Source organism: Protomyctophum bolini (genome assembly GCF_963924005.1).
Source record: "Protomyctophum bolini genome assembly, chromosome: 19".
NCBI lineage: Eukaryota > Metazoa > Chordata > Actinopteri > Myctophiformes > Myctophidae > Protomyctophum > Protomyctophum bolini.
This window is the reverse complement of record NC_137880.1, coordinates 19,960,343-19,987,819: the sequence shown is the minus strand read 5'-3', so window position 1 is coordinate 19,987,819 and position 27,477 is coordinate 19,960,343. Positions and strand designations below refer to the sequence as shown.

Sequence of the window (27,477 nt, the reverse complement as noted above, 5' to 3'; positions counted from 1 at the left end):
CGCGGTCGAAACAGCAGCAAAATGAAGACGGCGCATGGAGTTATAATTAGCAGAATTTTGAAATTATCTAGATGATGCTGAGATACAAATATTAAATTAATTACGAAAGAAAGTCACCACTTACATAACACATATCTCTGCGAATGGTTTTACTACTGCAACAGATTATAGGTGTGCGGTAGACTATAAAGGCTTTAGGGAAACGGCTTTGCTTCTATACATTTAGTCATGCAGGAGGCCTTACGTGAGGACACGTATGGCTGCGCTCTAGTCTATGTGTGTCTATATGTGTATGCTGTCGCGTTTCTTAAAATGGGCATAGTGCCTGATTGGCTGCTCGGCAGTCAGCAGCTGACAGGCTCCTGTGTGCGGCCTAGAGGGCATGTGCGCATGCCCTGCACTCTTGTTCATGCTACACATCTCTTTGGGAAGACTCAATTCAACTGATTTAACCTAAATGTCAATAACACATAGAAAATGATCCTGTGCGTAACATACTCGACAGACATAACATAGGAAGACAAGAGAAGGAGACTTGATTGCAGAGAAAGAAAAATAATGTGTATACTTTTGAGTTTTGATACAGTGGGGTAAATAAGTGGGGAAAATAAAAAATATTGCCTGTAAACCTACTAATGATGTTTTAAATCAAGAAGTTAAACTGGACTTCAAAGACATAATTACTTTGAAGTCATTTTGCGACAGCAGTAACCATCAAAAGAACAGAATTATTCATCAGGTATAAACAGAAGGCAGTCAAGCTAGAATTGTTGTTATCTGAGCCACGAAGTGATGCGAGACAACTATAATGAGGCTGTTGCCTTGTTGCCTCGTTTGCAATGCATAAATCAATATAATTATATTTGTATAATTTTTTCATCTAGTGATAAAAGTGAATTGCCTTGAATAATTTGAACCAACTAACTTCCTACACTGCCAGCAACCTGCGAGTATCCTTTACCCAGATTCAGGCCGACCCTGAGCCGGTTGTGAGATGCACCGCCACAGAGAAAGTGAGATAAATGTGTTTTTTTCAGCAAATCTACCTACTGTAGTAACAATTATACCCAATGATATTATCGTAAACCACTGAAAAGACCATTGAACGTAATATAATGTCTTTGGCAGTGAAGCGTCCAATCACAAGCATCAATGCACGGACGCACACACACACACACACACACACACACACACACACACACACACACACACACACACACACACACACACACACACACACACACACACACACACACACACACACACACACACATCAGATGAGATGCAACAAAATGGATTCTTGCGCGTCCATTTGGTTACATGTACAGACTCAGAGTTAAGTGTATAATCAATAAGGTCCTACCCGGTAGTGACCGTGCTGGGTACAGTGGGTAGGTCGAGGGCAGGGTTCTCAGAGATTTTAATGGCCTCCAGCACGGCGGCCAGCAGACCCTGGCCCCCCTCGCCTCTCAGTGCCGGGCCAAAACACTCGGGACGGCGGATGAGCAGCTTCACCACCACGTTGGAGTTCTCCTCCACGCTCTCACCTGGAGGTAAAGTTCATTCATGCAGCATGCCAGTTGAAAGTACAGACAGGTACAGCGTAGTACAGACAATACACAGGTGGATTGAAAAGAATAATTTATGCACAAAGGGCACGCACGCGCGCACACACACACACACACACACACACACACACACACACACACACACAGTGTTTATGTGACACACATTTATGCTGATGATTTTGAACAGTTATAGTTACTAGTCCTTATACGTTCTGAATATATGAACAGCAAATATATATATATAGTAAATATATATATATATATATATATATAGAATATTAGTGGTCCATGACATGAAAATGTTTGAGAACCACTGCTCTGAAACAACATTGGACAATGATGTTTGACAGTCAGCTATATTGTTGCTTATTGTAGATTTATGTTCGGATTTTCTGACTTATTCTGGCCTGTTAACATTTTCATATACCTGGTTGCTTGTTTCCCTCAGTCAATGTGGCAACCCTGGTGATTGCCCAACACTGTTTTGGTTCCGTTCCTATGCTAATGTAGCTTAGCAACAGCTAGGAGAATGCTGTAAGCTGCTGCGGTTTAAAAGTTTAGAAGTTTTTAGCGCAATTTATGTCCCCGAATGTATGGATATGGACTTATGGCGCCATCGCTGCCTCTTTTTTTAGTAGAAGTGTTGACAGTTTTAGCGTCCCTCTCCGCGCGCGCGCGCGCACACACACACACACACACACCGCCTCCTGGCACACACACACACACACACACACACACACACACACACACACACTGTGAAGGCCGTAGTACTGTAAATATGACATGAATATGAATGCAAAGTAGCGGTCCATGTGTGGGCAGGTTACCTGTCGCCGCGGTGCATGGTGAGATGTGTGCAAACCGTGTAGTTTATCAGGAGAAGACTACCAAACGATGCAACACGCACACACACAGTCAGCGGCGCCAAATTGTATAGGGCACAATTTGTTGTGTTGCACGCTAGCTAGAGGAAGCATGCCAGTGGGGTAACGGTGAGAACGGTGGCCTGTGATGCAGGTGTCGCTAAGGGACGCAGGTGTGTGAGGGTGCAAGGTTAATTCACTAATAAATTAATGTTGCATCCTTTGGTATTCTTCTCCTGATAAACTACACGGTTTGCACACATCTCACCATGCACAACGGCGACAGGTAGCCTGTCCACACATGGACCGCTACTTTGCATTCATATTCATGTGATATTGACAGTACAATACCCATTTTTGCATTTTTTAATCCACTAATAAATTCATTATAAAGCATTAATGTGTCAAATCGGAAAAAGGGCTCCGTTAAGACCTCCATATAATTATGGTCCATGCCTGTGTGAAAAGTGGGAGTGATTGGGCCAGCCAATGTTGAGATAAAGCTCTGTCAGTGACATTAGGAGATTCCCTGAATTATTATAAGGATACGAAAAAACATGTACTTAAAATGTATTCTTAGACAGAGCTTTGTTGATCCAGAAGGAAACTCAGTTGTCACAGCACAGTGGTGGAAAGTAGTGTATGTACAATTTTGAGGTAGTTTTGTTGAAAATGTATATATTTTTTTATATGTCTACTTCACTACCTCACAGGGCCAAACTTGTGCTTTTTACTCTACTACAATATTTGACAACTTTAGTTACTAGTTACTTTGTAGATTTGTTTTCATTTGTATATTTTTACAAAAAAAATCTGTGCATTTGTTATTACTTCGGCTATTCGAAAATAGCCGATCTACAAGCTCACAACGCGTCGCACCACAACACGTTGTGAGCTTGTATATCTGCTATTATGCGAAAAGGTTTGTGTGAGTACTTTTACTGTTTTCATTCCAATAACTTTTTTTAATGTTTACTCAATACAATTTTTAAATCAGGACTTTTACTCGCTACTTTTACTAAAGAAAAATAAATAGAGTACATCTTCCACCACTGTCACAGCATTAGCAAATACTACAGCATGCATTTATCTTATACACACCATTGCTGAAGACGGTGAATCGCAGGAAAGACAGGTAGCGCTCTCCCTCTATGGGATTCCAGCCAATGTCTGGGTAACCCTTAGCAACAAGCATAGCACAGCTCTGTAGACCACAACCTGCCAGGTATCTCACCACCTAAATGCACACGCACACGCACACGCACACACACACACACACACACACACACACACACACACACACACACACACACACACACACACACACACACACACACACACACACACACACACACACACAGTAAAATCCTCAGTGTTAAATGTATCAATTTGTGACACAGGGGTACAGATGTAACCAAATGGATTCATTACACCATCACAGTACAAAATAACACTGAGGATTTCACAGTACAGGAGGACCACACAAGTGCTTATTCTGCCCTTGGGCATTGCAATGGTCCACTCTGTCATTTCTCTGCCAGTGTCAAAAGTGACAGCTCGAAAGTACGTTGCAGAGCTAGCTTATTCAACTCGTCTGGAAACGGCCATTTGTCATTGCGATGAGCTGTCTTATGACTATTCTAAATTATATTCACTGTAACTCAAATGGAGGCTTTTTTAAATACTGTATGCGACGACGTGTGACAAAGAGTCTATTAATTATACCAGTGCCCAGACTATTTTCAGGGTCTAATACCAATATGAGATAAACCATTTGAACACTGTCCAGTAATTATACAGTGAAGTCCATAGTGTAAATATAACTCTGAAAGTGTAAAAATGTAGTCTAATGACACTTTCAGAGTCCTATCAAAACTGACGATTTTACTGTGTACTATGGATGCATCAGCATTCACGCACACACACATACACAGTTTGCACTTAATTTGTTCAACATGACTGTATCTAACCTTCTCCAGGTCTGGCTCCTCCAGGGACAGTGCCAGGCTGTTGTTGTCCATCACTGAAGACGCTGCAACGTCCAGTGGAGTGGATCCCCTCATGGCTTCACAGGCTGCGCACACACACACGCGCGCGCGCACACACACACACACACACACACACACACACACACACACACGGTTTTCACTCTACTTACAGCAGGGGGCAGTCTTTTGACATGTGCAGAGACATTAAGCTGCTCTGTCCCTTTCACTCCCATCAGTTGTCCCCAGAATGTGAGGTTCACATTCTGCATGCACACACACAGTCAAATTGAAATGGAACAACACCGTCTAATCCAAATGGAACAGACACAAAAGTCAACTTCGTTCCATTTGCACAATCTCAGAATTAAGGATTATACAATGAACTGCTCGATAAAAATCCCTTTATTCGTTCTATCCATGGACCAAGACTTTGTTCTTACATTGCCCAACTTAGATAACGTTTAACCTTCAAATATATTTGGTATAGCTATGTATAGCCTTAACAAATATTTGTCTAATTATTTTATCTAGAATGCGGCCAATTTGAATATTCTAAATTCACTAGTCTGGGAGGCAATATTTGGGTTAGGGTTATTATTAGGGTTATGCTATTATTAACATTTCCCTTTGAAAGTACATGCACATTTGGATAATTTCAACCACATAAATTACTCTGTGTGTAAATTATCGCTATATCAATGGAATATTGATGAAGAAATACCATGTTACCAAAGAAGAAAAAATCAACAACCCGTGTGGAATGGGATCATTGGCCATTGGTGATTTATTTGAGGGGCACTAGCTCCTCCTATGTCCAGCTTTGAGGGTTTGTGTAAGCGCAATGTTTGTCTTAACACAAACATTGAATGCCATTGACAATGAATGGTCCGCTTTGAGTGTTTGTGTGTGTAAACACCAACATTGAAGACAAAGGTGATGGGTATTGTGATTGGCCGGAATGAGATGATAGGCTACTGTATGATGGTGTATGATAAGAGCGCTCCTCACTTCACAAGGGTGTGATTTTTAAATAATAGTATAAATGGATTGAACTGTTGCACCCCTAATTTCCATCAGAGCTCCCATAATCAATCTCTTCTCATTACTCGCCCTAGTTTCACATACTAATTCCTCACTGTGTTGACCAAGCTTTCATTTCCAACTATGTGCAATTATTTCCTGTGTCCACGAGCTGTTCATTTTGAACAACTGTTAATTGAAGTAATACAGTACTAGACATTTATCCAAAACAATAGATGAACCCATTAGCATCACGCTCACAGTACCAAACCGCCATTCAAATCCATACTCCTCTTATATGACTATTACATCAACAGCTACAGTAGGCAGAAGTGGATGAGCAATCTCAGCTTCATCCAACTTCAACTTCATTCAAGTGTGCATGTGTGTTTGAACATCAGTAAGTAGTGTACTGCAATCTCCAGAGAGCGTGAAGAAACTCTCCTTTCTCTGTCAGGCGGAGCCCAATGACTCATCAGTCCTGCCCAGCACGGCCGTCTCTCTCTCTCTCTCTAAAGCCCTTTTTTTCAGAATTATGGCTCAGATTGAGCAGTGGCGGATTTATCAATCTGGGGGCTCTCAGCAAAGCCTCACTAGGGGGCTCCTTCTGCGCACGTGAAGGGGAGAATTGGGCACAGACACTAGGCTACGAAAAGTACAGTGTGAGTTCCCGCAGAATCAGATTGCTCCTCATCCTCAATTGCAGACACACTATCATCACTGTCACTAGTGACTAGTAGTAGTAACAAGTAGAGTAGAACCTGGGGAACATAGAACGTGGGGAACATAGGGATGACCCCAGTAACAGCCCTAGTTGCAGCATCAGCCTCACTGTCAGCGTCATCTACTACATTATCTCTGTCCTGGTGCAACACCTCCTCTTGCTATCTCTCCTCGGATATGGGTATTTCTGCTTTTTTCTTTAGAGCTTCACTGGGGTAAATTCATTTCATGGTGGTGGTTGCAGTCACACAATCAAGTACAAAGGCAAACAAACAAACCGACATGATTATTATTATTATTACATTATTGATGTAATGACATAGAGGAAGCCTATTTGTTGTCATTTCAGTTGGTATTAATTGCCAAACAATATTTTTTTGCCAGGAGAGCTATCTGTGATTGTCCCAAAAATTATTTATCTACAAGCTCATTCATCAACAGCATTGTTTTGTCTTTGTGACAAAATGTAGCCCACATTTGCAAATAGTGCCACGTTGTTACATGGTGTTACTTGGTTAACATATTAGAACTTTTTAAAGGCAGATTAATTGACGACAATGCATCATCCCTGTGATGCATTGCAGAATGTAGTAAGGAAATGTAGTATTATCGGCCCGAAACTTTCATATTAGCAATTTACTCACCGAGTGCTGAAATCGTGAAATGGAGGATGTAAGAACACACTTTTGTTGGTTACAGAGCAGGGTAAATATGAAGTTTTTCTTATATTCCCTATGTCCAGGCTGGTGGTGTGTTGTTGTTTTATGCAACATAATGCACGTTGGCGGGTTTGAGGGGGCCCCCGTCGGCCGAGTGACGGGAGGAGGCCATGTCACTGCCGGGAGGAGGAAGCGATGCTCGGCCCCCTCAAACTGACTACGTACTTTTACTATTGGGGAAGAAATCAACTGCTACGGATTACGGAACGGGCTGCAATGTTCATTTTTCGGGGGCAGCTCGTCTGGGCCTCTACCTCTCGGGGCTCTATACACAGTTGCGTAGTTTGCGTAGCGCAAATGACCGCCTCTGAGATTGAGCTGGATTGAACAATGTGCCAATGTCAGCGGCTCAATACTAAATCCTGGTTACCGGATGGTTAAAATATTAATGCTTCTGAAGACTCTTAATAATAACCATTAATTACTTAAACGTGAATATCTCTGTATTATACAAAAAAATCTATTACCCCCAAAAACCTCACTTCAACTGCCGGCCTAACAGTAAGGCAGACGGAAATTGAAGTGGATGAGTTGGATGCAGCTCAAAGTGAACTTTACTCAGTTATCTAGTTCATCGCCGTCCGACCTTCCTAGCCTGTGTAATTAAAAAAAACGGAAAGTGGCGTGGCCTTTTTCAAGATGTTTTGGCCATTATCTCTGGAACGAAAAACCCAATCTGCTCAGGTCAAAGCTTGTTGGATGCGTGATTTTGAGGACATCTTCTAGCAACTCCCAGGGCCCTAGGCGGTCATGTAGTTTGCGCGTATACAGCAGACTGCCCCTAATTTAAACATTCTTGAGTAAAATTCTAAAATGGAAGGGGAAGACCAACGAAAGGCTACAAATAAATCAACCACCAGACTGTTAAAGAAACAAAAACAAACGACGGAGAAGAAACAATGACAGCATGGGATCAGAACAGAACACCATGGCGTGCCTGCAAGCCGGCATGAACGCAATATATTCTGACATAAAAGCCACACGGGCCGACGCAAACGGGTGAGCAGAGGCAGATCTCAGAGGGGATGTGGTGTATTCCAACATTTATGGAAGAAAAAAAATTATCAGCCCCTTGAAACCTCCAATGACATAAAGTGAAGGTAGGCCTATACATGTATAATACTGGGTAACAGTTAATCTAAGTAGTAGGGAGGGACACAGAGATTTTGTCAATGAAAATATTGCTCATGGATGAGTTTATGGCTGGTCTAAAGCAGGGGGGGGGGGTTGACTCTCTAGCCGTTCAGCTATGGCCAAATGCAAGCCTGATGGAAGCTATGATTCAATTTACATTATTTTCAGGCAGGTTCTCCTACCCATTGAGTTACTACGATTCCATTTGTATAATTTCCACAAAGTGATTCCCTGTCTTAAATGTGTTTAGAGATTACTTTCAACTTCATGCCTACACGTTCATGAACAAATAAATAAATGGGTTTGCTTTTGGTAAAAATATATGGTTGAAGATTGTTCGCAGAATGGCATACATAGGTTTTTATCTTTCAAAACAAATATTCAGCATGCGTGTGACATCATCGTACCCGGAAGATATGCGGGAACGCCTACTGAGTGGCAAAAAACTACTTTCTGGTCTTGACAGCCCATACATCCAAAGAGAAAAGTCTTATCTGATTGTATCAAACAACGTTCCCGGTGGAAAAGTGTGAGTAATATAATCTGATACTTCCGTGACCGCGGAGAGCAAATGTCAATTTCTCAGTCAATTTATCATCTATGATAAATTGAGCCCCCATGCCCATCGCAAAAATGCGGGCAAAATTCATGAGAGCACCAAATCCATATTGCCACCATTAACAAACTGTTAAGGCAATAAGGCAAACATTTCTAAATTTCATTATGCTTTAAGTAGCATATGTGTATGTGACGTGTCAAACTAGGGGGTGTTCATGATTCTGAATCCATTCCAAGCATTAGTTTTGCACAAAAACACTCCTTGGGATAAAAACGTCCATAGCCGTCACCACAAATGTGATGAGGTCATCACATGTGGGCACATTAGGCAAGTGGCTATGGCCGAATTTAGCCCATGGAGTGTTTTTTGACAACTACAGGCCACTTTATTTATCATTGTGTGTTTCTACTTACCAAGGCCCACACTGCTGTTCTCCAGCAGATAGCTGAGGTGGTCGAACATGGCCTTCTGGTTCTGCCGGCTGATACGACAGAAGTAGCACAAGAAACGACAACAGCTGGCCACCATCCTGGGGAAAGCAATCTCCTGTAAATAAATAAAAAGACAGAACATTTATCAACATTTATCATACACTACTCGCTACTGTGATATGATTAAAAAGAAGGAAAAAAAGTAGAAAGCAAGGAAAACAATAAGTAATCAGTAATTTTGTTGACTTCTGAGGGTGTATCCCAAAGAAATGTCCTTGGTTCCCTTCACTACAATGTTAGTGTCTAATGTCTACACACTTATGCTTGGTCAATACCCCTGTAGATTTCCAACTCCATCTTCCCCTAAACCAGCTTTCATTGTTGTTTGTTGGTGTTATCAAAACCATTACCAGAGATTTGTAACACAATACTGTCTAAAAACACCATTAAAGTAACAAGATAATCAGATAGTTAAAGGGGCATGAAACCCTAGGCTCTTTGTAGTTTGCCTGTCCAGGTTAAAAACGAAATAAAGATTAAAAACATAGCAGGCTAGTGCACAATGCAGCTGCAGCTATTAATTAATAATAGGTGTGTTAGATTTACATGTGTCCAGACAGAACCATTAGTGTGCCAATGTGCAAGCATTGATAGTGTGTGTGTGTGTGTGTGTGTGTGTGTGTGTGTGTGTGTGTGTGTGTGTGTGTGTGTGTGTGTGTGTGTGTGCTCGTGCGTGCGTGCGTGCGTGCGTGCGTTCGTTCGTGCGTGCGTGCGTAAGCTCTCAATGAATGTTGCCAAAGAGAGGTAAAGAAAGAGGATGATGTCTATATTTTACTCTTCTGTAGTTTTTTAACTTGAACTTGAAAACAAACTACAAAATCCGCCCATGGTTTCAAGTCCAATTCATATACAGTATTAAATCTGACTTTTCATACTGAGATTTATGTCACTGGCTATGTGATGAGATTGCCAGGGTCAGATAGACCGAAAGCTTGACAGCCGCCCTGATGCCTATATGTCTGAGATACTCCACTATGATCCAATTCACACTTGGCACTCCTCAGCATGTCACTAAATCACAGCTATCCCTTCCACCCTCTTTCAGCGCTGCCCAAAAAGGACAGGCCTGCGAGGTGTAGCTACAGCAATCTCCTCACCCTGCGTATACCCACGTCACCCCCTGGCAACATTACCCTTGTAGCTGTGAGTATTAGGTTGTTGCTCTTGGCTTGGTGATCTTGGGTTGGAGGATCTCTATTACTATTACTAACGAGTGTGTAATAGTTTTAATTGCATTGTATTATTTATTTTTGAGGATGAAATCATGTGGCCGATATAAATACACTGGGCGCCCCTCACTTCACACGAGTTGATTGTTGTGCAGTCTTCCTACACTAGCCTTTCACTGCTTATACATGTATTAATCAAGAATACATTCTTGATGAACGACGATTTCTGGTTGTATAGAATAATGGTAAAAACAGTACTCTCCTAATAACTGTCAGACAATCTGTCTATTGACAGGTGTAATGCAAAATGTTGGAATAGACAAATTAATATTAATGAATATCATGTAATTGTATTTGCATATACAAACTTCGAAGGGGATAGTCGGGGGATAGCCGGGCTCCGATTTCCTGAGCTGCTTGTTTATTTGTAATTGTAGCGGATGGTGGGCTGACAAGCTGTGGTAAAATATGATTACCTTTCGCTTATGCTGGCCCACATGAGTAAACCCACTTGCACATTATGTAAAACTCTTACAGGCTTACACGCAAGGCAAGCTTAAGCCTGATTCGTATGACGGCGTCACATGCCAAAAGTAACACATTTACAGTACATATTAAGCTCACGTCGCTAATGCGACGTGTTGTGAGATTTATAGATCCTGCTATTTACGCTTCACGCCGCCATCGTATGATGAAGCATAAATTAGACAGTAGTCCAGGAGCCAATCCATTGGTATTAAGGTACATTTCTGCCTTCAATAATACCTATATCAGACAAGCTTCTGATTTTAAAATTCATGTCCTTAAGTCAAAACTAAAATGAGCTATATTCCATCTCAGTGGGTACGTTGTGATCTAAAATTCCTTCACAGATAACTCTTGTATTGTGTCCTTAACCTCACAGCATCACGCCTCATCCTAATTACTGGCTCATATAATCCCGGCACAGCTCAATAGCTGTGCAAGCTATTACTTGAGTATCTGATCATCAATTTAAACTCTGCAGCAAGAAATTTAGACTAGGGGTCATTGTAAAGTCCTCCCATGTCTGCTGAGACGCAGCTGTCCTACCTGTGACTTGTCACCGCCCAGCACGTTGACCATGACCTCCATGACGGTCTCATGCATGCCCAGAACTCTCATCAGGTTGGGGTGCTGGTAGAACACCTTGTTGTTCATGATGTCACTAGCAAAACGAACAAAGTATAAACCACTTTCAACCTGGCAACCCTATATTATGTTATTATAGGCTATATATAAGACAAGCAGATCTACAAGATCACAACACATTGCACAGATTGGCTATTTATGCTAATTGCTAAGTATTAGGGCTTAAGTGTAAAGCAACAGTACATTTTGTGTAGTGTGTGTTTTGTGTAGTTTCAGATATTTACATAGGCATATTTAAAAATGTACCTTGTAAATGTCTAGCAATTAAAAACAGATATTTGCCAATTGCAATGCTCTGGAAGCCATTTTACTGTTAAATATAAAATGTAATGTGTACATTGTGTAGTGATAATATACTGTATAAGTGTCCCTGTATTTTTGAGTGGTGTGGTCAAGCAAAGGCACTACTTCCACTCCTGACGTCAAAGCATTGAGTATGGTGACGGAGGTGTATTAACTGGATTTAGCTGTTCAAATGATTTGCACAATTTGGATTACATATTTATTGTGAGATAACATAGGTACCGTTTTTATTTATTTAAATTAGTTCAATTTCCAGTGTTTAAAAGTATATGTTGAAACTAGAAGAAATGCGAGCACACAACTACGTACAGTCAAACATAAACAAAACAAACTTGCAGGTGCACGGCTCCAGAAGTAAGTCTAAGAGAATGATGCCACTGATGCCAGCACGATGTGTCCCTCAGGTACTTATTTTATTTTACTTAGAAATAAAAACGCACCAGGATATCAACCCAATGCATTTCGGCTCACTGCCTTCCTAGACGTAAACCGCTGTGGAAAGAGAGGAAGGCATTGAGCCAAAATGAATCCATTTGATTGTATGTTGCCTGTTTACTTTATACGTAAAATAAAATAAGTACCTGGTGTGTGAGTGCTGGCACCATTCTTTTATAGTAAAATGATCTGTTGCCCTGTCTTTAACCACTTAAACCCTCTATACTTAGTAAACTAAAACTTAGTTCAACGGGGTCGGCTCTGTATTGGTCCACTCTTTTCCCACCTTTACAACCAAATCTCTTTGCCAAATATAGCTGATCTACAAGCTCACAACGTGCCCTGCTGAGCCAGGTTGTGAGCTTGTAGATCAGCTATTTTCGGCGAACGTTCCCCACCAATGAAACAGGTGCGTGTCGGCCCCTCACCCCAGCCCATCGATCATGAGCTTCTCCTCCTCCTTGCCCATGCGTACGGACAGCAGAGAGCGGATCTGACCCAGAGAGGCCAGCAGGTTGATGGCGTCCTGCACGGAGGCGGCGCTGATGGTGTAGGTCTTCCTCATGGCGCGCAACAGCTCGCCGATGCCGTCGTACTGCCTCCTCAGCAGGCTGAACATGACCCGCACCAGCTCCGCGTCCTGGATATGGCACTCCTGGGCCCAGCTGGCCATGGTCTGAGAGATGAGCTCCTTCAGGTTGGCTGGAGAGGACAAGAGGGGACAACTAAGTCACACTCCATAAGGGGAGTCATGGGGCATCGAATACTACTACAGTCTGTCACCTAAAATATATAATGTGTATTTCTGCCCAGAATAGGGACACTAGGGTTCAAATGGTTAATGAGAATGTGTCAACAGCAGCCTGCAAATGCAGTCCATCTTTCTTTGTACCTCTTTCAAAATGGGATTTAATGTTTTTACAACAACGACCAGAGAGAGAGAGAAAAAACAACACCACAAAACAAAGTGTTGTTTTCAGAGCTGATGGTCGTGAAGGGATTATGTTGTATTTAGTGTATTAGCTGACTCAGGGCTCTGTAGCTGGGTTGACATTACGGTACATTCCTTGACATTAATCAATACACACACACACACACACACACACACACACATTGACACACACATAAATAAGGTGAAAGAGATTACTTTATGTTCTAAACAATAAAACAATGTTTTGCACAGCCATTGGTTATATAACAAGGGATTTCTATAGTGTTTTGTTCAACGCCAGGCTTAGAATAATGCACAAGGCCAGCACTGCCCAGCAGCACAACAGACATTACTGACTTGTTACCCATAAGACTGCCTCATGTGCTCCCCTCTGTGCTCTCCCATGAAGAATACCCAATTATACCTTCAGACAACAGGTTCACGGTCCAACAGGTTTGACTTAATAGACTTGATTTTGCTGCTACGTATATCACAGCGTGAGCTATATTCAGGACATTAGAGGGCAGAGCCACATTGGCAGATGGTGCAAATGATCAAGGTCAGCAGTTGCCCTGCTTTTAACTTCATTTATTGCAGGATGTCGGGTCAGCATCTAGGGTGTGTATATTATGTTATCCCAGAACAATTGCCCCACATCACACTTACTCATTTATACTCCGTCACACCTGGGAACTGCCCCGTACATCCACACATTGTACTATACTGTACAGCACTGTACTGCAATGTACAGCATGTTATGTGCAAAAAGGAACCTTACAGTATGGTACAGGGACATAAAAGCCATCAAAGTTGCCCACCGATGCTTTTGATTAATTATGGAATATAACCATCATCACAGCATGTATTGTATTATGAAATATGGCATTGTCAAGCTTTACAGCTCATGCAATCCATATTGGCCGTAACATTGATTTTTATGTTTACATATTATGTAAGCAAAACAAAAAAGAATCTATACGGCCATTTGATTTATGCGTACTGTCGGGCGTAGGCATGTGTGCGTGCGGGCATGCATCTATTGTATGCATGTGCCCGTGTACATGTATGTGAGAGATAAAATGCACCGGCATAATGTTTGTCTTTGTTTGTCTTTGTCTTCTCACAGACACATATTATCACTTCTCACAGACACATATTATGTGTCTGTGAGAAGTGATAATATGTGTCTGTGAGAAGTGAGAACCAGGGAATGTGTTATGGCAGATTCATCTGTAAAAGGGATGCTATTTTGAAAATGCCAGGCAGAACCCTATTTCATCAAAGGTCATTAAACAAACAAAAAAAGCGGGCATTGGGTGGATTATTTATGTATGTACTTTACTGCAGTAAATGAGTGAAAAAAAAAAGAACGATTTTGGACAGTACAAGGTTTCCTCTTGACAGCGATGAAATAAAACCATCCCCAAATGGCAGTTCGTTCATCATGTAGCAGTCTACTCATTAACCATGCACTAGAACTAGGTGGAAATTAAAGTAGATCTCATTAAGGAAACTACTCAAGAAACATGAGCATTTCCCCCTCTTGGGGTGCCAGGCTCAACCATAGTGTGACTGGCGCCTGAGTGCACGGAACACATGCTCCTTGTGAGCCGTGAGGACAACCCACGTTTGAATCAGACTCCCGCTCTTGTCTCACATGTCTTTCTTTCCGTCCTATAATACCTAATAATAGCAGAAATGCAAAACAAAAAAGGAAAAAAAAGTTACCGTGGTACTAATAAATCACAGTTTACCGATGGTACTGTATATTACGGAAATCCCAGACACAATTAAATATATAATAATAATAATTGCGGTTATGAACTGGACACCACGGTATGCATTACACAACGGCGGTATGGTGGTAATTGCCCCCAGTTGTTGTTGACTTTTGTCCTTCGAATGCTTCCACTCAAGAGGGTGTACATGGTACAAATCGTAGTCAGAGTACCGAGAGACCCGTAAGGGTGCATTTTTACACTCTCAAGAGTTAAATTATCACTCAGCACTTTGCTGTGTACCCTTGATGGACAAGGTGTGCAGACGGTTCCTTCCTGCAGGAGTTATAGTCTCATACTCTCATTACTCTGCCGTCATGTTTTGAGTTTTCTCTTTAGGGGACAGAGGGCTGCCTGCCAACCCGCAGAGGAGCCTGCAGTAGCAGAGGTGTCACAGGGCAAACAAAGCTCACAGCACCCAGGGGAGGGTTATACTGTACATTAAATCTGAGGTGTGTGCTGTCCTACAAATGTGGCACCAGCATTCAGGACAGGTATTGGGTCGCCTTGATGTGTACAGCGTTGATGTGAACAGCAGCACTCAATTACACAGGAACTGTGTAATTGCAATTGCAATTAAACACTTAACCCCTCTTGGGTGGGCTCTGTACTTGGATTGCTTCTTTCCGTCTACACCAAATCTATTTGCCAATAATAGCTGATCATATTTGGCTAATATTCACCTAATATATGGATGTTAGGGTGCGAGTTGTTAAACAATTAGTTTGAGTGCACATGGCCAGGCCAGGCTAGTCTGAGAGACTATTTATGTCCTTTTTACTGGTGACTGCACACAATGCAATAACTATAGCTCTATTTCTATCTAATAATGGCTCATACATTATGCAAACCTGACTGGCCCAGGTGAAGATTGCCAGGGGAGATATAACGTCAAATTTTATATTGTTTATTATATTGTTATCATATTTAAATTAGTGTTACCCTACTACTCTCTTTAGCCATACCTTTGTTTCATCCTTATTGTGGTGCTGCTATGACAACTGAATTTCCCTCAAGGTCATTAAAGGTCTATTTGCACTACAGATTGTTTTCACTACAGAGAGAGCATAAGACAGCAAGAACAAGAAATAATTATATGCCAGACACAAAATGAATTTTCCTGTTACGTTTTTGAGCCAGCTTTGTGTGTCTGTGTGAGGGCTTAAAAAGTGAAGATAAAAAGTGACAATGTATAAATTAGCCTTAAGAGAGAGAGAGAGGAATCTGTCACAGCCTGAGCTGCCTGACATCTGTTCCGCATCATCCTTAACAGTGGCCTATAATATGGAACACCCTCATCTGTAGCTAATGAGGGATGACAATACTGGACTTTGGAAATACAAAAAACCTCTTCAGCATTATATTATAAGTTGCACTGCAAGTCTAGTGTGATTGATGCAGGAAAGTGTCTTTGTCCGTAGCTGAAAATGAGGTTGTCGTTTTCTTGCGTGTTTTGTGCAAATAAATGTTTTGTGTATAAATTGCAGGACACAGCAAGGTTGCAGTTGTATACTGAATAAAATACCAAAAAAGTTCACTCAGTAGAGTGGGCGGGGTCTATGGGCTGGAAACCAGGCTGAGGAGAACTAAGACTGTACTGTGTCTGTAAACCATACTGTATATCAACAGCACAGTCGTTTGGCTCTAGGCTTTGCGTGTCTATAAAATATTGCTTGCACATTGATAGGCGATTAATCGTACAGTGTTATATAGGCTATATCCCAGGCCCAGCCACACGTCATTGCCAGGTTATCCAACCAGGGGCCGGCACATCAGCCTGGTCCGTACTTCAGGCAGGTGCGGGCTGTTGAAGCCAGACAACTTTATCACTTCATGCCCTGGCTTAGGGGAGCGAGAGTCACAGAGTACAATATACCAGAAAGACGCCTGAGGGCAAGAAGCGACCTCGCCCTAAAGGGGCACTGGCCATATATGGAGCGTGTCTTGAGTGTACAGGGTTTGATGAGGTCAGATCAACATATGAACAGGGCAGCGGGGGCAGTGTCTTAAGTGAGTGCCTTAATTTCCGGGCCTGTTGAGAACTCTAGCTTTGGCCGGCTGCTGGGCGCGGCTGCACAAATAACTTTGGGGCAGGCCCGTCTAGAGTTTAAATGGACAGGTATCAGTCAAAAGGGAGAAAATCGGAAGGATGGGTGGGGAAGGATATATGGAATGTCAGAACAGGTTCTGACATATTATTGATGACATCAGAGATCTATTATGGGCTTAATTGTGACAGCAGGTCGCATTTACTATGATATCTGATTTACTATGATTCCTGATGATGTCATAATGATGTCACGAGACCTGGGCACAATATATGGGGGCTTTCCCCATGTATGGCGATTTTCAGCGATACACTGACGGACAAAAAGGTTTCTGCCCGACAGCAGATATTCACTCATGTAGTGCAACGTTCCTTACTGGGAGGCTCAGCCTGTTCCGTTTCGGTGGGCTCCTCTGTCTTCTGAGGTGGGCCCTTGATCTTGTAGAGCAGAGCGAGCAGACGGCCCTTTATGGATGCATCCTGTTCCTCCGGTTCCTCCTCTACCGGAATGCCTATGAGGAAGAGCACAATAATGTGATGTCTGTCAACTACAACACTGTCTTAGCGGTCAGTGAATGAGACGTTAAGACTAATTTACTGAGGACTAATCTCCTCATTTGCATATGGATTGCACTGCTAAAGGTGAAGAAGAGGCTGCTTTTCACTGTGGCTTGTTATTAACCTCCATCTGAACCGTACAAAAACATTGTCTTTTGACTGTATACTGCAGTGGTTTTCAAATGTTCTGGCCATGAGCACATAATTGGTGTGCCTTGGGCAAGTAAAAATCTCAAGACTCATAGCGACAATAGCTGATCTGCAAGCTCACAAAGCATCGTGATGCTACACATTATGAGTTTTTAGTTATGAAATGTGGGGAAATTATTGGGAAATTAATGCATGCCAAAGTACTGATTTAGTCAATTAGAAAATAAATTCCTAATGTTTTGTATACTAGTTGTGTACTGTATGTTGCAATAATTATGTGTGGTTGTCACAAAAGCCATTTCAAATATGATTATTTTGGGGTGCAGGCGGGTCACAGCCTGAAAAAGTTAGGAACCATTGCTATACTGTATGTCCCACGTATTTCTCAGATTAAATTATTCTATGTCAGAATTCTGAGGGTATTTCTTATTTTATTTTTCACTTCTCACTTCAAGTGAACAGTTACTTGAAAAGTCAATCTGAACACGGTGCTCATATTCCCAGACAGAAAGTCTAGGGGAAACGTGAGATGAAACGTGTAAGATTTTGATCTATAATTTGCTGATGGCCATTCCATCTGGTAAGGCGACGATAGGAGCATACCACAGTGCAGTCGCAGCTCGTTATGGAAGTCGTTGAGTTCTTCCTGGATCTCCTCAGGGCAGGGACAGTCCTCCCCTGCACTGAAATTCAACAGGATGTTGATCTGTGATTGCAGATCACAAGAAAGAATGGGGTTATAAAGGTGACAGCCCAAAAGAGCAAATAGAAATACAAATAAAAATAGAAACAGATACATGAAACCGCATGAAAGAGACCATGAAAGAAATAGACAAAAATGGCAATCAATTGCATCATCATTAAGAAGAATAGAATAAAGAAGAGACAAAAATGGCAATCAATTGCATCATCATTAAGAAGAATAGAATAAAGAAGAGACTATACTGTATCATTAAACAGAATCTACATACAAAATGAGTAATGCGGACTAATCTTCTCGGATTGCACTGCTAAAGGTGACTGTAATACTCCAATAATGGAAACAAATAACATAATATACAATAGAACAATGGTGAACGAGAGGAGGATTAGCATAATGGAATGAGAGATGGGATACAATTATTATATTATTATTCTGAATCACACTTATTAGCTAATTTAATTTAGAAGTCAAAGTAAAGGAGTACACGGGTGAGTGGGTAGAGAAATCAGAAGATCAGGTAAAAGAGAACAAACACCTGCACACTGTCTTCAAATGCAGTGAAAAAAACTTTAATAGGGAAACATACAGTAGCAATGTTTCAATGTTTCTGCCTATGCTGCCTTCATCAGGCTATCTTTATGATGACAGTGTGCGGGTGTTTGTTCTTTTTCATAATGTCGGGCACTTAACCCTCTCCTACGCACCTGTCGCCTGTAGGTGTGCAAAAGCCTTGCTTTTTATCCCTCCAGGATAAACAAATATCTCTGAAGGACTGCAGGGGCTTAAAAATGTATATGGGCTGTTCAAATAGTATTAGACAGGGCACACTGTAAATCTATTCTGAAGACGCAGAATAATGAAACACCAAGTAATTCCTCATAGACTGCTATATTGAGATATATAAGCTATAATAAAACAGTTTAAATCAGTGGTTCTCACCATTTGCATACCAAGACCCATTATTGATTCAGACTTTGAGCCACAGACCACCATTTGATGAGATTTAGCCTCTCATACCCAAGACTTTGAATATGTTGTTGTCGTTGGATAAGATATTGTCCACAATTCCATGCTGTATTGATGTGGTACCAAAGGAGAGATATCAGGCAAACTTTGATCAATGTTGTTATTCTACGTTCTCTAATAATTGTGAAGACGTTGTTTAAATTAAGTAAGGCAGGACGCCTAGAAGACCAAAGAGAAGATTTGTAGATGTAGTCAAAGAGGATATGAAGTTAGTTGGTGTGAGAGAGAGAAGAGGAGGCAGAGGACAGGGTGAGATGGAGTTAGTTGGTGTGAGAGAAGAGGAGGCAGAGGACAGGGTGAGATGGAGGCAGATGATTCGCTGTGGCAACCCCTGAAGGGAAAACCCGAAAGGCAAAGATGAAGAAGAATGCAGATGTTTAACAATAATTTAACTGTTGAGAGTGTAAAATTAAACCAAATGGACCCGTAACCGTAAGGGTCCATTTGGTTTAAAACTCTCCATCATTTAGCTGGGGACCACCTGGAGTCCTGGACCCTCCTCAAGGACCAGTGGTGGTCCACAGACCAACCACTGGTTTAAATAAATGGGACACTTCCGCAGACTGAGCGAATGGAGCATCCAATTCAGCAAATGTTGATGTCTATTTCAGGGCAGGGTTTGTAATGAGGTCTTGGAAGGAACATGGAGCTAATCTTGAGTGAGACGCCTGGAGTATGCAGTACACTTGCGACCTGCTGCTGAACTCGACAGAATTTTTCAGTCTAGCTGGAGGACTGTGTTGATTGGTGGGGCATACATTTGGAAGTTCATACGAAGGTTATAAAAGTTTTGAATTTTTCCTTAGTTTGAAATAATTTGCTAGTTTATTTAATTAGTTGTAGTGGGCTTAAGACTAAGACTAAGGGCATTTTCTCTATGATTTGAAGTTTGTTTTAGTAATTTTTGTAAACGCAATATATTATAAAGTTTTAGTTAGTTATGATTTTTTGTAAACCCCTAATTTAGTTAACCTAAATGTTCTGCCAATTCTAGTTTTTGTTAGTTTGTTAGTTTAACTAACTATAATAGCATTAATTCATACACTGGAAATTAAATATATAACCCTTATGACATTGTGGGAACAAGGTGGCTGGTCTGGATGTCTGACTCATGCTGAGTTGAATGCAGGAGCTGTGCAAAATGTGGTTAGGTTGCAAATGGGAAAATAAACTTTATAGCTAATAAGGAAGATTTATGTTCTCTCTCTCCCTCCTCTTGCTTATAGACACGGCACCCTGAGAGCAATATTGAGATGTCATGGAGCCATGACATTGGATATCAGGTTCTCAATTTGAGGTTCCAGGGACCACCAGTGGTCCTTGAGGGCATTCCAGGGGGTCCCAAACGAAATGATTTATAATTGGGAACCAAATGTATCTTTGAAGTTAAAGAAGCACTGATCTAGCCACTAGAGCTATGGGTTAGGGAGTTAGGGAGTTAGGGGTTAGGGAGTTAGGGAGTTAGGGGTTAGGGAGTTAGGGAGTTAGGGGTTAGGGAGTTAGGGAGTTAGGGGTTAGGGAGTTAGGGGTTAGGGAGTTAGGGAGTTAGGGGTTAGGGAGTTAGGGAGTTAGGGGTTAGGGAGTTAGGGGTTAGGGAGTTAGGGGTTAGGGAGTTAGGGATTAGGGAGAAGCCTATCCCTATAACCTTTTTTCGGATCGGACAGGACATGAGCTACGGACACTAAAAATAAAATAAAAAAAGGAAAAGAAAAGAAAAGAAAAAGAAAAAAAGATGGAAACTATGTGTGCTATGTATGAACTGTTTGAACTGTCCTTCCGAAAATAAAACTGAACTGAACTGAAAGTCTAGTGCACGAGGCAATTATAACAGTGAGCTGAAAAGCTTTGGGAGCACAATTGAAGGACTGCAAATACAGTGCTTTAGTGTCTGACTGATATTCACAGTTTCAGGATTTCACAGAATCGTAACTCTAAAGCACATAAAAAAATGCATTATCATACTATTGTAAGTGATCGACAACTGGTGAAGTTTCATTAAGATATTATTTTGTTAACTTTCACATATTACCTGTAGGGTCTCACCCTTTTGAAATGTTTCTAGCTGTTACCATCCAGTAAATATCACATACACTGCATGTCTACTAAACAATTAGCATGTAGTGTTAACACTTAAAGGACAACTTTAGTTTTTTTCAACCAAGGTTCATGTTTTAGGTTATTAGAGAAAGTAAAAGATGAGTGTTTTTTTTTTTCATTTGCTGCTTTCTTTCGTTTTAGCAATTTTAGCCCCATTCGAACATGGGGCTAAATATGTATTTTTTTTTTTTACAAAATGTTATAGCGATTTATTTTTTATTATTTACGTACTATAGTCCTACTAGACCCCAGGAAATTACATCTGGCCACAAAAGATCACAGGATCTACTGAATGTGAAGGGAGGTACTATAGGGGGCTGCCATACTGTGTTGTATGGCTCAACAGGTCAGTTTGTCACCCCAATATAAAATTGTGTAAAAAAATATTTAGCCCCATGTTCGAATGCCCCCGCCCTCCTGTGAAAAATAGCTAAAATCGCTAAAACGAAAGAAAGCAGCAAATGAAAAAAAATAATAACACTCATCTTTTACTTTCTCTAATAACAACCTAAAACATGAACCTTGGTTGAAAAAAACTAAAGTTGTCCTTTAACCCATTTAGGACTATTCCGATTCTAAAAATGCCTTCTAAATACTGAAATAAGTTTTCTGAAAAATGTCAAATATGAATTAAAAAATTACAAAAATGTTATGCTGCTAATATACTGTACATACTGTAGCAACAACAACCACACAAGTGGTTCCCGTCCTGAAGGGGTAAAACTCCAAAAGGGCTTGCTTGATAACAATCACAACACAACTTTACATATTGCATTTGGGCAAGATTCTAATCTAGACCCATCAAAAAGATGACCAATATCCAAAACACATGACACAAGGAAATCCGAGTATGGCCTATTGGAGACAACTGGTCTAATTAGTCCTACATCTGCTGTTGAGTAAACATTATTTTGGTCTGATGAGGTTCAAATGCCACATACATCTGTCTTTTGGTTTGATTGAGGGCTTCTAACATGGACCACGCTGGTATTTTTGGATGTCTTGCTGAGCCACACATTTCATCTCTTTCACTGCTTTCTTTGGGTTGGGTCCCAGCAAGGCTATATTATTTAAAGCAGTGATTCTCAAAGTGTGGTCCGGGGACCCCTAGGGGCCTTGAAGGACTCCCAGGGGGACCCCAGCGAAATGTGTTAATATACTGTAGTGTAGCATAAAAATCAGTTTAACCACTTTAACCACATTTTATACTTCACTACGTGAGACACGTCCTCAGGCCATCTATGTCAGAGTAATACATTTTATTGGGACTCGAAAAACTAATTTATTCAATGCCGTCACAGACTGAAAATAGCAGATCAATATATGAGCTTATAGATCTACTTACTATATTTGGTCCACGATGTCGTCGACCAGTAAAAAAGTATAAATCGGACTTAAGGCACCAGCTTTTCATTTCAGCCATTCCTCCTTTTATGGCGTTGTGCCTAAGTGGCGAGAGGTCTAGGAGAGCATTCGTATTTCGTCCGCATGTACCGGTATACGTTTTTTCCAACATTGTTTTTGTTTGGCCTGTTCACACCTAACCTTCGCGATTCGCGAACAACAACACCAATCAATGTCTTGCGCTACAAAGAATAATCTGACATTTTCTCCAGCACAGTCGTACCTGTTCCTGCGGAGGAGAGCGGAACTCTTTGGTCTTCTTGGCCGTGACAGCAGCGGTCATGGTAAAGGCCTGCATCAGCTCGTTGTAGCGGAACTTCTGGTTGAACTGCAGCTTGGAGACAAAACCGTCAGAGAAGCTGACGATGGACTCGATTCGCTGCTTCAGCTCACAGTCACAGAAGTAGTGTAGAAGCCCACACATCTAGAAGAAAAAAGAAAGCATTGTTATGTTACATACTGTAGCTTGTAAAGGCACTGTTGGTGTACACTTATGCATAGTATGTGTATGTTCGTTCGTACATCACCTCCATCTTGTGCAAGTAGTAATTAAGTACATTTGTTTTGTAAAGCACCTTTCACAGACACAAAGTGCTTCAAGTTTAAAATAAAAAGACAGAATAAAACAATTGCCAGTGAACCAATCACAGTGTTTATGTAAAAGCCTGTTTGAACAAGTGAGTCTTTAATTAACAATCTTTAAAAAAATATTCACAGTGCCACCGATCTTAGTCGAATAGCTGTTATGGGAAAGGTGGTGTGGTGAAAATGGTATTGGTGGCAGAGAGGTCTATCGTGAGACACGTCAATAAATACTCTAGTGCAGTCCATTATTTTAGCAGGACACTCTAAGACACACTAAGAGCATAGGGGCGCTGGGGACACTGGAAGACTGGTGGCACCTGACATGTGGCCTGCATGGCAAGGGCAAAACAGTACCTTATGCTATTTACCTAGCAAGGGAGACAATGGAGGAGTACAAACATAAAAGTGCAGTGAAAATTAAGGGATGCATAATTTCTGTCTATTCTTATGCAGTCCAATCAGAATAGCATTTTTGATTTCGCGTGGTGATTTTGAGGTTTTTGAGTTATAATTTGAGAGGCATCTCTCAAGAGAGTAAAGTAAGCGTGACAAAGAACCTACATCAAAATGGCCGGTATCAGTATAACTCTCAGCGCTGCTAGTGCAGTGAGTGCACACACTGGGAAGTGGGAACAATTACAACCAAACAACACAGGTCAATGTGACATGACAGGTTGAGTACCTGCAGTGATTATTTGCTGCTGCCAACTAGGTAAGTGGACGTACAGGATGAGGCTGAATAATTGACAAGGCTGATTGGAAGGCTGCGATGCAATGCAATATTACTTCTACTACTACCTTACTACTACTATTTAAAAAATATATATATATATATATATAAGGCCGCCACTGTGTGTGTGAGTGTGAGTGTGTGTGTGTGTGTGTGTGTGTGTGTGTGTGTGTGCATGGCTCACCTCTCGCTTGACAGGCTCCGGCAGCATCATCTGCAGCAGGCCCTTCACGGCCGCTTTGGCCTCCTTGGTCTCCTCCTCCCCGGCCTCCACCGCCTTCTCCTCGTTGCTGCTCACCTCCTCCTTCCCCCCGTCCGCCGCCTCCTCGCCCGTGCCCTCCTCCGGCTCCCCGAACACGGTGGGGTCGATCAGCAGGAGGATGAGCTTCACCTCGTCGCTGGACAGGGCGCCCATGACCAGCAGGTTGCCGATCAGCCGCAGGATGGGGACGAACTGGTACTCCACGCTGCCGCCCACCGGGTCTCGGATGTGGGTGCCGCCGCCCTGCACGGCCTCCGTCAGCATGCTGATGGCTTTGTCCTTCAGGACGCCCAGGGGGATCTCCGGGCTGTAGAGGTACAGCGGCCGCTTGGTGCTGATCATGCCCACGGGGGAGAAGTTGATGCGGGGCTTGAGGGACGTGCTGATGCCCACGCCAGGCAGCGAGTGTCTCTTGGACTCGTCGGGGAAGAGCTTGATGGAACGTGTTTCGTCCGTCACGGGAATGATGAACTCATAGTTCATCATGAGGCGCGACTCCTTGGCTGTCTCCAGGTGCATGCTGCATGACAGACAAAATACAATACCATGTTATTTAAACCTGGCATAACTATTTAGTATTTTTAGCCTGTGACTGATTATACGTTTAAAAATATATATTCTTTCAAATAGTCAATTGGTGAAATAGCAAAAATAGCCTCTCTATAAGCTCACAATGCGTTAAGCTTGTAGTTGTGCCATCTTCATTATTCATCGAAGTATATTTGGAGCATTTTATTTTGTAGTTTCACTCAAGCTGTGCACATGCAGATTGATTGTTTACAAAGTCACAGAGAGACAGGCAATACACTGTCTGGATCATCTGGTCATCGTGAAAGGGATTACAGTATTTCTGTAATTCGAAGCAGCTGTGTTTGGACGGATGCGCAGAGATGGGAATAAAACAGGTGAATGAAATCTAGATTCATTCTTATTCATGTGAGGCTCAACACGTCCTCACGCATCATGTTTTCATTCAAAGGAAGTAATTAAAATTAGATTTTATGGACTTTTGATACACAAAATACACAAAGATTTACATTTTCCCATTGTTTTGGCATCCATTGTTAGGTGGCATCCCCATATGCCCATATGATGAAAGTGTGAAAAACTTATTTTTCATTTCAGGTGCAGGATATAAAATATATATATATATATATATATATATATATATATATATATATATATAGTAATAGATTATCTACACTCCTTTCTTGCTTGCTTGCTGCTACCAAAGTGAATTTTATTAGTACAACATTTCGACTGTGTGGTCTTCTTTATCAGGTCTGACAAAGACCACAGGTCATTGTACAAATAAAATGTGCATCAGCAAGAACGGTGTGCGCCGCAGTGCGGATAATCGATTATCTTCTTAAATCTCAAACACTATGATCCTTCAATAGCTGCATGCCCTAACGCCCACAACCCCACCTATTCTCCATATTCAGACCGCAGCCATCTTGCCAGCAAGGTGATACCTAGATGACACTTGCCATAGACAGCCCATTCATCCAAACAGAAAAGTCCTCTCTAATTATATTGAACAACGTCAAAATCACCAACATTGCAGCTGTAGGGAAAGCTTGAATTATCCTCTTTCAATCTGTAAAGTGTTTGTTTTGTTTGTTTGTGCACATAATGCAGCAGGCAGCAGCAGGAGGTTGCTTTACTGATAACGAGCGCTCCCAAACTCTGATACTTAGAAAATAATCACCTGCAAGGAATTTCTTGACAGGAAGTAGCTCATAACATGTCTACGGTAGATTTGTATTAAACAAAAACTTTACAGATTGAAAGAGGATAATTCAAGCTTTCCCTACAGCTGCAATGTTGGTGATTTTGACGTTGTTTAATATAATTAGAGAGGACTTTTCTGTTTGAATGAATGGGCTGTTTATGGGAAGTGTCACCTAGGTATCACCTTGCTGGCAAAATGGCTGAGGTCTGAATGCGGCCCAGGAGCCCCACCTGATGAGGACGTTGTAGAAGCCCTCTCTCAGCATGCCAGTGAGGTATTGGTTGTCGATGGTGTAGATGAGCTGCGATTGGTCCAAGTGGCTGACAAGGGCATGTGCCACTTTGGTGTTCCCCAGGGCACACATGGCACAGTAAAGCTTCAGTGTGTGGTAGTGGAACTTCCTCAAATCCTCATGCTCAGACAGCTCCATGACGTCCATACACCTGGAAGGGAAAAGGAGAGAACGGAGGAATGAGGACAAAATTCATACCAAGGATTTTGTAGTTTTGCATTTTTTCATTAGTTTTGACTTTTTGTTGTCTCCGCCAGACTGAATTCATGGCCAAGACTATGTTTTGCACACTGTCCTTCCATTCATCCACCTGTGAGCTTGTAAACTCCGGCACTGTTGGCCCAATCACCATGAAACTGTGCACACACACTCCTTGCATGGCGCTACGTTTATGATTTAAATACATCGGAAACTAATGGAAACAAGACCGCAAGGACTTTCTTTTGGTGCTATGCTTTTATATGTGTTTGACTGTACTCAGTTGCTGTTTACATTTCTGTCTAATCAAGTATTCAATCAATCAATCAAACCACTAACCAGTAGGCCGATTTTTGCAAAACACATCTTTTGACCTTGAGTTTTGAGCACTACCGTCGTGGCTTCAACGATGCGAAGCCGGCAAAGGCCCTAGCCTTTGTGGCCATTTCTCTTTATCTGTCTGTCTCCGCCTTGCTCTGACCTGTTCTCCTCGGGTATGTACACAGCCATCATCTGCAGGGGCTCCAGGCATTGGACCACCCAGCCGTGCCGCTCGCTGACGCGGGCCGTCTCCACGTGGAGGAAGGTGTTAGGCACACGGCTCCACAGCACCGGCCTGAGCGTCTGCACGTCCAGCCGCGGCGGACACTGGGGCACGGGGTTCCTCAGCTCACTCTTAAAGATGGCTGAAGACAGGGGCATGGCATCCTGTGTGTGTCACCACAGGGATAGAAAACAAAATCAAACAGTACAAACAGATAACACTTCCCATAGACAGCCCATTCATCCAAACAGAAAAGTCCTCTCTAATTATCCTCTCTAATGTCAAAATCACCAAC

The 27,477-nt window shown here is 41.9% G+C and overlaps 1 protein-coding gene across 3 annotated transcripts in view; it reads right to left on the bottom strand.

Annotated features, from left to right (window-relative positions):
* The window catches only part of ryr3 (ryanodine receptor 3), a 162,907-nt gene that overhangs the window by 61,431 nt on the left and 73,999 nt on the right, over positions 1-27,477 (bottom strand). For all 3 annotated transcript variants that reach the window (XM_080790176.1, XM_080790177.1, XM_080790178.1), the window contains 12 exons: positions 27,120-27,346; positions 26,379-26,591; positions 24,336-24,933; positions 23,060-23,260; positions 18,210-18,312; positions 17,276-17,410; positions 12,571-12,844; positions 11,306-11,420; positions 8,988-9,120; positions 4,402-4,505; positions 3,533-3,668; positions 1,364-1,547 (listed from right to left, as the gene is read on the bottom strand). In XM_080790176.1, the coding sequence (XP_080646302.1) occupies positions 1,364-1,547; positions 3,533-3,668; positions 4,402-4,505; positions 8,988-9,120; positions 11,306-11,420; positions 12,571-12,844; positions 17,276-17,410; positions 18,210-18,312; positions 23,060-23,260; positions 24,336-24,933; positions 26,379-26,591; positions 27,120-27,346 (2,423 nt within the window). The remainder of the gene's footprint in view (positions 1-1,363; positions 1,548-3,532; positions 3,669-4,401; positions 4,506-8,987; positions 9,121-11,305; positions 11,421-12,570; positions 12,845-17,275; positions 17,411-18,209; positions 18,313-23,059; positions 23,261-24,335; positions 24,934-26,378; positions 26,592-27,119; positions 27,347-27,477) is intronic.